The following is a 13,767-nucleotide window of genomic DNA, read 5'->3' on the forward strand; positions in this document are numbered from 1 at the left end:
GAGGGCATAAGATTCTCAGATTTATTGCTAGTATTCTGCAGAGTAACAGATGTAGTTTTGATTCCCAAGACCTTGTTGCTTGGGCCAACAGGCATTGTGAGCACTTAGGACGAGATTTTAAAGGTATTTAGGTACCTAACTCCCAATGAAATCAATGAGAGTTAGGTATCTAAACATATGTAAAAACCTAGACCTTATCCCTGGGGCATGGGATCCTTCCAATTGTCCATCCCTGACTTCTGTGACCAATTATGAGGTAACATTGTTTGGGAGTGAAGGTTGGTTAGTCCTCAAATAGAAGACTGGCAGCTACTACATGGTGCCTCAAAGGTGGGAGTGAAGAAAACATGGAAGATTCTGTGCTCAACGGGATTTGGAGGATTTATTAAAAATCTTAGCAAATCTTTAGTTATACATTTTCCAGTTGTGGAACAGCATAAATATTTAAACAACAGCGACAATAAAATGTTCCTAGGGTTGAGGCAGTTCTGTACCTGCTGTAATGTCTGTGCCAACTGTAACTCAGAATTCTCTGGTTGTGTGGATTTGTGTTGCATCTTTAGGGTCACATTTTCAAAGGACATCCAGTCCATACCCATGCAAAACTTGTTCATGCAAAAACAGCATTGCTTAATTACCAATCATAAGAAGTGGATAGTCTTTAAGTGATGACAGTTTTCATTCAGAAATGTTTTGTTTGCTCATACACATAGAATTTGGTTTTCTGTGCACAAACAGTTGGATGTTTAATTCACCATTCAGTTATCTGTTACTTACCTTCTAGTGGACAGAAGTTTATGAATGTGCTACTGCTTACACCTAGAGAACAAGTGACAGAGGCTTGTGTTTTTAGGCACAGGTTCAAATCCCACTGTTAGCCCAAGTGAGGTTAGCTGCATATATCCAATGTTGAAGGTCTTCTATACCAGTGGTTCTCAAAGCCAGTCCGCTGCTTGTTCAGGGAAAGCCCCTGGCGGGCCAGACCAGTTTATTTACCTGCTGCTTCCACAGGTTCAGCCAATTGTGGCTCCCACTGGCTGTGGTTCACCGCTCCTGGCCAATGGGGGCTGCAGGAAGCGACACGGGCCGAGGGATGTGCTGGCCGCCCAGTTTGAGAATCACTGCACTGTACATTTCACACACATGGATACATTTTCAGAAGCGCTCATAATCAGCCTCCCATTTTGCAGACTAATTTTTACACTTCATAATATAAATTCAAATTTGCATATTTGCACCCACAAGAACCTAGTTAGAGGTTCAGGTACCTTGATTTGTGCTGACAATTCAGTTGTGGATACAGAAGTGTTTGCACAATCTTTGTGGGCTTATCTTGCACAGGATTTTGAATATGTGGCCTTCAATATTGTTTTATTTTAATATTCTGTGTTTAAATGACAGTTGGAATGCACACACACTTAAAAGAACATCTGATAGTAACACAGGTTGGCACAATGAAGAATTCTGCACTGATTCTTTCTTGTGTGCACATATGATATATATACTGTAACTTGTTCGGCAAATCTGCAGTTTTGTGACTTTAAGCAATGGCTGAAAAATGCTTTGCCAATCTCTGTTCAGAGATGCAACAGAATTTGAAAACGTTATTACATGTCATTGTTTAAATGATATTAATTATATTACATTTGACTCTTAGAGACTTTCATCACTAATCTCAGATTACTTTATAAATATTCATTTATCCCCATTACACTCCATTAAACCCCCTTACATTGCTGTTACTGCAGAGAAAAGTTTAAATAAAAACAAAGCTATTTTAATTTTAACTGAAAAATGTAAATATTTATGAACATTTTGGAAAAAAATTGCTAGAAAATTTAACTAATTTACCAAACGTTCCTTTTAAATGCAAAATTAAAACTGACAGAATTGAGATTTTCATATGGCTTTAGAAATAAAGCCAATTTATAATCTTCAAGCAAACTAAAATGTAGATATGTCTAGTTCTGTTTCTTAATATTGTTTGTCTTTCATTGCTTCAGGGTACTATGGGTAAATTATGCATCAGGAATTTGGGCATACCCAATTTTAGAAGTACTAGGTGTACCTGGAAAGGCAGTACTTTTTACCATTTCCTACCTTGTAATGCTAGGATTCTACTTACTTGGAGAGCATCTAACAAAGTTCTTATGGGGTAAGCAATGCAGAGAATTTTCATTGTTACAGGATTTTAATTGGGATAAGGACAGTAAATGTGTGTTAGCAAAGAAATCTTCTGTCTAAACTTTTCCCTCATCACATTGGTCAGCACAGAGCTTTCTCATCTCTTTCCATAGAACATAAATTTATTGAGTGATTGATCGTATCTAATAAGGAACTTAATAAGTAAATATCTGCTGTTTCAGTGCAGTTTTCATCTCTTGAAATCTAGGATGATATCGTGCTTGAGTTAAAAGCGAGAATGAGTTTAGTGGCCTCAGTTTAGTCTCTAGTTGATATAGAGCCATTAGACAGCTTGAAACAATTCTTAAGGAATAGAAATCTATACTTAGGAGAGTCCCGCCAATGGAAATGCAGGCCAGGATTGAAATGTCCACACTACTTAATTTTAATTTGTTCCTTTCTTGCAGGTGACTTTCGAAAATATAAGAAGTAAGCATAGAGAGGAAGCTGAAAATAGGTCACAAAAAATGCAAGTTCATTTATGAACATATTGCATTTTTAAATCGAGATGCCAACTTGCACTGTTCTGAAATATGCTCAGTCATCTCTCAAATATATTGTTCAAAGCAATAAAAATATTTCTATACCGATAAGCAGTCAAGCAGTCTATAAGGAAAAAAGCTAAAAATCAAGATTTCAATGCTTCTAACAAATTCCCACTCCAGTTATGTAGAAAAAATGGTTTACATATATATTCCTGCCTGTATCTCTGTGTGTACACATGCACATATATATTCAGGCCAGGAGAATGCTTGGCATTTTTTACCCACCAAGATCTGGTTCTGGCCAACCTTAGGGTTTTAATGTTCAAAGAAGTTAAAATTTTCTCCCAGGGTCAGTTCAAGAACCGTATTAGGGTCACTACGTTATGTCCAACATTTGTTAGAACAGTCTTCTATTAAATAATATTACAGGGGGCTTAAACATCAGCTGTATCATTAATCTGCCACTTTAATCATTAATCTTAGGATTTTGAATCTACAGGAGAATATTTAATTGCTGTAAATCTTTTTGCCTCTTAATGAGTGACTAATATTGTGGTACATTTCAACTTGGACCCCTGGTATTGGAAATGGAAAATACTTATAAACTAATTCCCTGAAGATCAATCCTGGATTGTTCTTTCTCTTTTCTTGAGTGCCTTGTCCACTCTAAGGCCTTGTCTACACTACAGGGGAAATTAGGTCTAAGCTACACAATTTGAGTTGCATGAATAGCGTAACTCAGATCGACGAAGCTTAGACCTACTTACCGGAGGGTCCGTACTGCACGATGTTGATGGGAGACTCCCCCTATTCTTCTTGATCTGGTGGAGTACAGGAGTCGACAGGAGAGTGATCTGTGGTCAATCTCTGCTCGTCTATTCCCTGCTAAGTGTAGACAAACCCTTAAAATAGGGCTCCACCATCTCTCTTGGGAAGAATATTACACAGTCTGATAGACCTTGGTATTAGGACAATTCTCCTACTATTCAAACTAAATTTTCATTCTCTCAGTCACCCGTTTCCCCCCAATTGATTCTAGTTATATTCATTTGGGTCAGACTCTCCTTTGTTGAAGTTTACGTCCTTCAAATCTTTGTAGACCGCTATTCTAACTTATTCCAGTGCTTTATCTTCCTAACTGCTTTCAATAAATTGTTTCGTGTAACAGTTGCACAAACTCAGAAGAACAAGTTAAATATAGTCCAGATTTATGGATGTGCTCAAAGAACACACAGCAGAACTCAGGAAGAGATGGGGTCAAAGTTGACTAGTCAGAGACTAGCCTCAATGTGCCTCAGTCCAGTCCCTTGGTTTTAGTGAGAGCAGCCCAAAGTTGTTCTAATTTCTGTGGGTTGCCGACAGCTCTAAAGAGGTGATAGTGGTAGCTGGGGATCATTGGGATGCAGAGAAGTCTGAACCACACTCCCTGTCCTGTAAAATGATGTTTCTGTGATGGTAGGGTTCAGCTGGTAATAATTAATCCAGCTCCCCAACTCAGTCTTTCCAGAATTCTAATATCCAGTATTAAATTTCATGTCACTGACACAGTCTTGCAAAGCTTATTGTACCTTATGACCAGAGCTGTCCCTAGGGCGGTGTGGGGCCCAGGGCAGAAGTGACAAATCCATCACTTCCGGGACTAACCCGTCACTTCCAGGACCGACCACATCAGCTAATTGCACTGGACCCCGGGGCCTCCCAGAGCGCAGGGTCCGGAACGGTTGCCCTGATTTGCCACACCCAAGGGACGGCTCTGCTTATGACAATAGTGTTCAAATCATCGTAGCCAGATGTGGTTTACAAATCAGTAAACCCAGTTAGATGTCTTGAATTTTGCTAGAAACAGATTGTATTTCGTTTTGTAATCAATTTAAAACATTAAACATTCTTCAGTAATCATTTTAAAATGCTGACTATAAATAACGTCTGAGCTTGGGATTTGTATCGATGATGTTTTATGTGAATAACCTAAAGATGTTGAGGTCTTGAAAAAAGCACTTTTGTCATACCTAATCAGATAACTTATTGTAATTTTGTGCTATTTACTTTTGAGGGTTAGAACAGTTGATATTGGGTGTAACAGTTACTAATAGGAAAATACAGCAAACAAGCAAAGAATGTTTCACCATTAACACTGACATGAGATCTGTTTCTGTGCACATGCCACCTTGGTAACTTGCAATAATTCTTTTAAAATTATGAGTCTCCATAATGATATATTTTTCTACTAAAACAGACAATAGAGTGCAAAACTTAAAATATTGTTATTCCACTTAACATTTTTAAACCTAATTATATGTATATTGCCTGCTGACCAGTTTGGGAACCCCTCCCAGCCTGTTGTCCAAATCCAAAAACACAAGGATCTACCCTTAATCGTCCCTTCACACCCTGCTCATGTGTGACAGTCGGCCCCCACTTGTACCCTGTATAGGTTACAACAATGGATTATCATTCAGCTATATGAACCAAGAGGTAGATTACCAAATGGACACAAACACACACAAACCAGCCCCCCAAATTCTCAGCCTGCCCCCACTTCTCTTATCTGGCGGTAGACATGCTTAAAGCACACCTACCAGATCAGGCTCCACAGGCCAAGATAGACGGGAGGTTGAGACGTCTGTCAGGGAATAGGCATGAGCAATAGCTCCAAGTAGCTCATTAGCTGTGGGGTAGCATCAGGACTTAGATTTTTTGTGCATTCCTATCAGTGGAAACTTTGCTACCCATAAAGGTTAGGTGGCAGCTGAGCAGCAATTTTCAGAATGTCTCTGGCACCTAAATGTTAGACTTACATACCTTGTGAATCTGGCCCCTGTCTCTCCCCTATGTAATCCTGGGCACCTAACTTGGAGCTAACAATTCCATTAAGAAGCAGGGGACATAGGAGTTAAATATTGCAATGCTGAGCAGCGCAATGCTTAAAGTCCCCATGTGAAACTAACCCCAGGAACTTAGCAGGATTCATAGAAATGTCCAGTTATAACTAAACGTTTAAAAAATAACACCATACAAGCCTTCATGCTTCAGGGCTTAAACCAGCCTCTTAACCATTTGGGTTAAGAGGAGATTTTTCCTTTGAGCAAGTTATTCTAGAACTGAATACTGTAGGAGTTCTTTCCCCTTCTTCTGAAGCAGCTGGTAATAGCTTCTGTTGGAGACAAAATACTGGACTGGTTGTACCATTGGTCTTATTCAGTATTCCCACATTCCTTGACGTGAAGAAGAATTCACTTTGGTGGTAACTTCAGATATAAATCTCCTAGCTAGCCAATGCTCAGAGTTTTTAATAACTTTGTTACTAATAATTTAAGGGTACTATAAACTCAGACTTAATCTGTTTTAATTGTGTTTTGTCTGAGATTGTGTAACTAGAGAAAATTCTAACTAGTTGTGATTATGGTTTTCAGTGTTTGTTTATAATGGTTGTATGTTTTACCCCGGAAGCATGATAAAATAAACTTCTAAAACAGCCCTCAGTAGACACTTGGTAAGGATAGCAATGTTCCACAAAATTAAACACCAAAAATTGAGTTTTATCTGTGTCATAATAAGGTATCAAAACTTTTAAATAGTTCCTCTTTCTTATTTTGTGGAGCAAGCATTTTGTTAATGTGGCATAATATAGTAGATAACAGATGAGGTTCCAACACTAAGTCCAGTATACATAGGTTTGATCTATGGATCTGGCTGATCTCTACTGGGTACAGGACCCAGAGGAGTAGAAAACAAAGACTGCTTTATGCTTTGCCCTCCACCTTATCCTGAGTTTAGCTGAGGGCCAGCACAAGTTATTTTAGCCTCAAAGCAGTTCTAATTTGCACAAGATGGTAATAGTCCCCAGGGTCTATTACAAATAGGAACTGACAGAGCACAAAGGCATTCTATCCGTCCTTATGTTAGGGCAATGCAGGAATAATCCTCAATTGACAGCTTCATGGCCCCTCTGCAGGATCTGCTGTTTAAGCAGAAAGGAGAAACTCTTGCCTCTCGGCAGGTTTAGGACTGTGAACTATGGCTGTGGTAAGTAAAGTCAGGTTTCAAGCCTGCATCAGAGGTGTGAACATGGAGACACGCAGCTGATGGATGAGGGAGTGTGTTTTGGGGGGCCATATATGTAGGGTAAGACCATATGCAGGATGTGGCCACTGGCAGGATGGGCCAAGGCAGGCAGCCAATCATGAACTTGTGATCAGACATTTCTGTGTAACTCTCCAAGGCCATATATTGATTAATGGAACTTCCATTACATTTTTATAATAAATAGTAGAGTCATTAGATTCAGAATTTTCAAGAATCAAAGTTTGGGAGTATTATGATTGTTTATTGCATAACTAAAAGACAACCTCTCAAACAGGTTAAGGTGGGCAATTGTGTAGTTACTATGATTGTTCAAGGACACACATGCAAATTCATGTGATTAGCATATGTCTTGACAACTATGCAATTCATATGCACATTTGTCATAATTGTGAGCATGAATTGTTGGACAGCTCTCTCATAATTGTCATAACCTGAAAGATTTTTAAATAAAACATTGGAAGTGTGAGATTGCATTGCTGGGGGGTAGTTCACTCACTTCACATGCAGTAGGATTCTGTGCCACCAGTTGTGCAACTGGTTGAAATAGCTGGTTACAGCTGCGCCTCATTTAAAGCACAAACAGGATAGGAATCATAAAGAGACTTATTTAGTACTGTCGTAGTCATAATTCTCAGAACGATACAAGTCAGGCTTATTTCCATTATTGTTAAAAATCTGTCAGAAGGAAGAGTGCCAATGGTGTGAGTCATACAATATGTACATTTTGTTACAAATTCTGAGTCATTTTTAAATTGAAATTATGCATCATTCATGAGCAAAAAACCATTTAAGATAGTTGTGTATCGCCTACTTCTGACATTCTGGTTATCTGCAAAATGTAAAAAAATATGATTGTACCTGTATAACATGGCATCTCATTTAATCATGGGTGGTTTAAATATGTTAAAGCAGAAGAGGACTCTGCAGACTGCATGTCAAAGAGCTAGGGGCATACAACAATTGTGAAGGGGGTCAGAGGTGGCCAAAGAAGTATCCTTTGACTTTGGGATGTTGTAGGATTCTAGGATGGGAAGAGATCTGACTGAAAAATAATTATTTTCACTCATATTGCACTTTCCAGGCAAAGGTCTCAGCATACTTCACACACATCAGTTACTGTAGTCTCACAATACCTCTGTGAGGTAAGCATTCTGCCCATTTTACAAGTAAGGAAATGACACTCCAGAGAGGTTGGGAAAGCCACTCGTGAAGTCTGTGACAGAGCTGAGAACAGAAACCATGTCTCCTGACTCCTGGTCCTGTGCCTTAGTCACCAGATCATTCTACCTAATCAAGACTGTCATCTCTAATTTAAACTATTTGCTCTTTGAGGCAGAGACAGTGCTTTTACGTGTGGGTTTGTCTGGTTGTGGGGGGCAGGGTTTGTGAGGTACCTACTCCTAGCATATTTTGGGGGAGCACCCAAAGAATTGGTACTAGAAGTCCAACCTCTGTTGGGACATTCTGCTGAGTTTTTAAACTTCAGACAGTGAGGCTGAAGTGTTTGCTTGTGGCACTCTGAACTCATTGAGTAGAACTGGAGCTAGTAGTAAATCCTTAATGCCTTCATGGGCCCCTTACGGTTTGAGATTAACTAGAAGGTGACCTAAAGCCAATTTCTGTCTTCACATACTATTGAACAATTTCCATTAGCTTATTTGATTTTATTTTACCTACATTTCTGTGATACTCATCACAATTGGATCTAAATGTCAGTGAAAATTTCCTACAATTAAGGATATGGTGGTCGAATTTAGCCCCTAGCTGGAAAATCTGCTTGTTGAATAACAGCAGAGAAACCAAGTTTCCTGAAGCTTTAGCAATCAGCTTGAGACTGGATGATGAAAGGAAGAGAGTATTAGTATACATAAGTCACATGACACTGATTTCTACTGCAGTCAGATATGGGCTGTGAGGTGACATCCATTATGATTTTCTCTGTGGATTTTATGCTGTTTGTGGAGCTGTGCAGGTGGAGCTGTGCAGGTCACAGAACCATTACTTGTGCCCCTGTCGGTTCTGCAGTCCACCTACAACGCTCCCTACATGACGCTGCAGAATGGAGCATTCTATAGTGCATGAGTCCATATGGCTCCTTTCCACATCCCTTCTACATTTTGGCTTTGCGGTGTTAACAGAATCATGGCAATTCCATTGCACTTTGGCCATTTTGCTGCCACAAGAGGGAAGGGGACAGGATTTCATCCAGGTGAAGTAAAGGCTTCTGATTGTATAGTAGCTCTGACCTGCAAATCCACTTATTTGCAAGTCCTGACTCTTGTCTGAGCAGAGACTGACAGTCATGCTACTTTTTTTTGTGATTTGATGATGTGCATAAAAGGGATCTAAAAAGGAGACCACTGTCCTTTTCATTTGTGTCCTAAGGCAGCATTCAAGATAAGGTCTTTATGGGTGGAAAGTGAGAAGAACACTAATAACCTCTGCTGGTTTAAACTGTTTTCCATACCTCAATATTTGTTTTATTTAGCATTGTAACAGTAAAGAAAAAAAATGGTGTGACAAATTCTACCTTGGCTTACGCCCACATAATTGACTGCACTCTGAGTCCTACAGTGTAAGTGAGGGTAGAATTTTGTCTATGTGTTGAAAACTACAATTATAGAGAAAAATGTATGCGTTAGAGGGGAAAAACCCAAGATGTTTTACTAAAAAAACCATCAGGACATCACAGCATTGGCATCTGAAAGCAACTTGCAAGGAAAAATGTTGCCGTTTTTTGTTTTTGTTGATCAATGAACTATGATTATTCCACTGCAGAAATATTGATAGACAAATATCCTGTTAGTAGAACCAGCTTTCACTCTTCATTAGCTGAATAGAGAAAGTAATTCTAGATAGAGTTCTGTTCACTTGAAAAAATTACTTTCCACTGTGTTCTCGCAGTGTATGCAAATGAGTATGTTCAACCCTGACAATAATTATTTAATTCTAGGAAAAAACAGGAATTTATACAGTTCAAGTAACAGCTGCATTTTCAGCTTGTGATTAAACACATCCAGTGGGGTCCATAGGAGCTTTTAGTGCAACTGATGGAAGATCACTGACAACACTAAGTCAAGAGGCCAATTACTCATCCCCTTTCATTCTGATTGTAAGAAAGGCACCCAAAGATTTGTTTGCTGAAATGATGCATTGCTACAAAGTCACGTATTTTTTCAGTAGTTAAATGCTTATCAGATAAACTAACCCATTAAAACCATATTTTCCAAAATGACCTCTCTGTTGATCTGTGGTATTCATGATGTACTCATTGTATTACTTCCAGGCAAATAAATTTGCATTCACAATTATTTGTGGGCTCAAATAATAGAATTTTGACATTTAACCATTTGTACTCTTGGTAGAAACAACATTTGCAGATGGAAATAAGATAGATCACTTAATGAATACATGTTCTGGTCATTCCCTCTGAAGCACCTGGGATTGGCCACTGTTGGAAGACAGGGTACTAGGCTAGCTGGACCATTGATCTGACCCAGTATGGCCATTCTGTTCTCAGATGTCTCACTAGAAATGGTAGTTGTGTAAAGTCTGTGATTTGCATGTGCATATTATTGTGTGTGGAAGGTTGTGGGTGCAAATGAGTTAGAATACAAAACTGGGTGCAGGGAGGAACAGTGCAAATTGATTCTTCTACTATGCTAACCTTTTCTGTAGGAAGGATGCATATTAATGGAAAACTGCCATTTAGATACACCCCTGCACTGGGGATGGTACAGAGCTGCAGGCTAATGAGACGGGGAAAACATTGTTGTCTCTGTGTAGGCCCTCTGCACAGGAGTGAATTTCACCATAGGCAAATAAGACTAAGGGCTTATCTACACAGGGATTTTAAACTGGATCAAATTGAGTTAATCTGGTTTGAAAACACTTGCGCATACACAGTGCAACCCATCATTACGCACTAACTCCACATTTATCAGGAGCTGTGGAGTCCACTTGCAACATGTACTAAGTTTGTTTCAAATTGAATTAGTTCAGTCTTTTGTGTGTGCACGCAATTGCTGCACAACACTTTCTGCATGCTTCCAACAGTTATCTCACAATGCTGTGAAGGTCAACCGTTACATACCTTTTTGTTTACTTGTGTGCCCTTTCTGCCCCCATGTCAATTTTCCAGGATGACCCTTCCACCCTTTAAAGGGTGGTGCAGAGCCAGATTTTGCCTAAATGCTCCTGGATCCCAGTGTATCATTATTCCGGTGATACAACTGCAGTAGCCCTCCCGAAGCTCCACCATATGCCTCGTGCAGCTGCCTGGAGTCGTGCTGAGACCCCAGATCTCATTGCTATCTGGGGAGAAGCATTTATTCAGGAAGCTCTTGTGACCAGCCACAGGAATAAAACCTTTTTGTGGTTAATGACCAGGACGCCAACTAGTGCCAGATAAAGAGCAAGCTGCTCAAGAGAAAGTGCACTGAAATGAGGAATAAAAGAAAACAGTCCAGAAGAGCACACGCGACCTGTCCCTTTTTGGATGAACTGGACTGGATTCTACAAAATTACAGTATGCCCTGTTCAAGGCACTATTTGGAGACTGCTGCCCACACTCTCCCTCACACACAGGATCAGGCTAGCTAGACCCATCAGCAGATGAGCAGGAGGATCTCAGAGAGGATCCATTTTGGGGACTCAGCTGATGACAGCCAGCTAGAAAGTCTGCTCCAGTCCTGCCCTCTTACAATGGACCCCGATTTCTGCCCTATGTTGCTGAGCCCAATTCTCACCATAAACCCAGCCTGGACCAAAGAGTCAGATCCCCTGGAAGGAACTTGGGCACATAATAAATTTAAAGACAAGTACTTATTTATTGGTGGTGGATGTCAACTACAAGCTCCCTACTCCCTCCCACCCGTCCCCCTTTTGCTGCTCCAGAAAGGTGTCCGCCAGGATGATGCAGTTGCAATCTGTACCCATCCCCCTCCTACAGCAGATTTAAATAGTGAAAGCATTCATGTATGCAAAATTCAACAGTTTAGATAGTACTTATAGGAAAAGAAATATGGTTAGTTTCCATAAGATGTAAGTGCACATTGTGTGCCAAGTTAATGCACAAACAATAATGCTGCCCATTGAAGTAAATGGCTGTAACATGCATTGTAGTTGACAGTGTAGTTTTAGCTGTCAGTCAAAGGAAGAAGAGCTCTGTGTGGCTCAAAAGCTTGTCTCTCTTACCAACAGATGTTGGTCCCATAAAAAGTATTACCCCACTCACCATGCTCCCCGCTATATCTTGCAAAGGCCTTCCACTCCTGCAGTGCTTCTGAGGAGACCATCCTGGTAAATAACTTCAAAGAATATCTCGAGGGTCTCCCCTTTGCCTTTCTGAGTAAGACTATTCTTTGCCTCCTAATCATCCACCTCAGTGTAATGTCATGGATAGCGAGGACCACCCAAAGGGGATGAAGAGGGGATTACTGTCCAGCTTGCCCCCATGTCCTCTTAACATGCTCTTTACACCTCCAACACCATAGAAGTGCCTCCAGAGCACAAACAAAACTGCAAAAACAAACTTGGAACATGGCTCCAGCCACCTCACCCTGCCCCACCCCTAACAGCATGAAAACAGATTAAGTAGACTGAGATCTAAGTGCACCCACCGCTTTCTGTACATGCAGACCACTTCTACCATCTCTGAGGTTTCCCCAAAGAATGGGAAGAGTCTCAGGGAGGTAAAGTCAGATACAAATAATGAAAAAAGCTATCATGACATGTCTGGGATATGAACGATAAACAACTGTTGTTTGCCCCCTACTCCCACAGCCACAACACCTGCAACAGTCAGACCCATCAAGAACAGTGTCTTCCTGTACTGCTGACAGGCTGGCCAACCTGATTGGGAGAAAAAGGAAGACTCGGGATGAGATCTTTGCAGAATTCATGGCAAAGTCACATGGAAAGGAAAACCAGGCTGGCTGAGAGGTGGAGGCTGAACATTGGGACAGAGAGAGAGAGAAAGAGAAGTGGCTTTCCAAGGAGAACCTGGGAGTGTCTGCCATCAGTATTGCAGTGGCCAGGGAAAGCATGGTTGTGGCCAAGGATATCATCGCCATGGTGAAGGAGAGCATGAAAAAAGACAGGAAGATGCAGAGGCACTGCAGAGATGTTCAGAGTTCATAGATGCTATCCGAGGCCAGAATCCCCTCCTGCAAAACATGCACCTGCTAGGTCAACAGGCCCTGCTGTTCTGTAATTTGGGATCTCGCCATTTTCTTCAGCTCCTGGACAAGTCTGGCTACTGGGACCAGCAACAACTCCTAACCTCTGCATCCCACAGCAGTACTCTCAGTGGCTCCCATTCACCTCTGAGATCCAACCTCTGGGTAGTGACAACACTTGCACCTGGGAGTCCAGTTCTTTTGAGCCCTGCAGCGCCCCTGAAAATTTTGAGCCATAGCATTCAACCCAGGGTGACAAGAAGAGCCAGAGGCAAGGTGTATGCAAACCCCCCTTCCCTAAATTGTTATATTTGAAATGTTCTTATTGTTTCACTTTGAGTTTTGTTTGCACTGTTGCAGTAATTAAAGGTTTGTGTATAATTGGTTATTTAAGAAAATTAGTTGGTTAAATGTATTTCCAAGTACAAACATTGGTTTCACTTAAACTTTATTATCAATTTTTATATTGTTCTTTCATAGATTCATAGATTGTAGGGCTGGAAGGGGTCTTGAGAGGTCATTGAGTCCAGTCCCCTGCCCTCATGGCAGGACCAAATACTGTCTAGACCATCCCTGATAGACATTTATCTAACCTACTCTTAAATATCTCCAGAGATGGAGATTCCACAACCTCCCTAGGCAATTTATTCCAGTACTTAACCACCCTGACATTTAGGAAGTTTTTCCTAATGTCCAACCTAAACCTCTCTTGCTGCAGTTTAAGTCCATTGCTTGTTGCTCTATCCTTAGAGGCTAAGGTGTATTATGAAAGGAGAAAACTTTTGTTCAACTGTTTACAGGACATCCATTATGAGTCTTCATTAGCATTTAAC

General features: G+C 40.5%; 1 protein-coding gene across 4 annotated transcripts in view; it reads left to right on the forward strand.

Annotated features, from left to right (window-relative positions):
* The window catches only part of LOC116826105 (androgen-induced gene 1 protein-like), a 30,654-nt gene extending 17,214 nt beyond the window's left edge, over positions 1-13,440 (forward strand). Inside the window, exons 4-5 of one of the 4 annotated variants that reach the window (XM_032782618.2) lie at positions 2,004-2,155; positions 2,592-2,724. In XM_032782618.2, coding sequence (XP_032638509.1) covers positions 2,004-2,155; positions 2,592-2,617 — 178 coding nt within the window. In that variant the 3' untranslated portion in view covers positions 2,618-2,724. Of the gene's footprint in view, positions 1-2,003; positions 2,156-2,591; positions 2,725-12,539 lie in introns of those variants that run through there. The other 3 variants (XM_032782617.2, XM_032782619.2, XM_032782620.2) reach the window with 3 other exon arrangements.
* Positions 13,441-13,767: the final 327 nt, after the last annotated feature.

This window comes from Chelonoidis abingdonii, chromosome 14 (genome assembly GCF_003597395.2).
Source record: "Chelonoidis abingdonii isolate Lonesome George chromosome 14, CheloAbing_2.0, whole genome shotgun sequence".
Classification (NCBI taxonomy): Eukaryota; Metazoa; Chordata; order Testudines; family Testudinidae; genus Chelonoidis; species Chelonoidis abingdonii.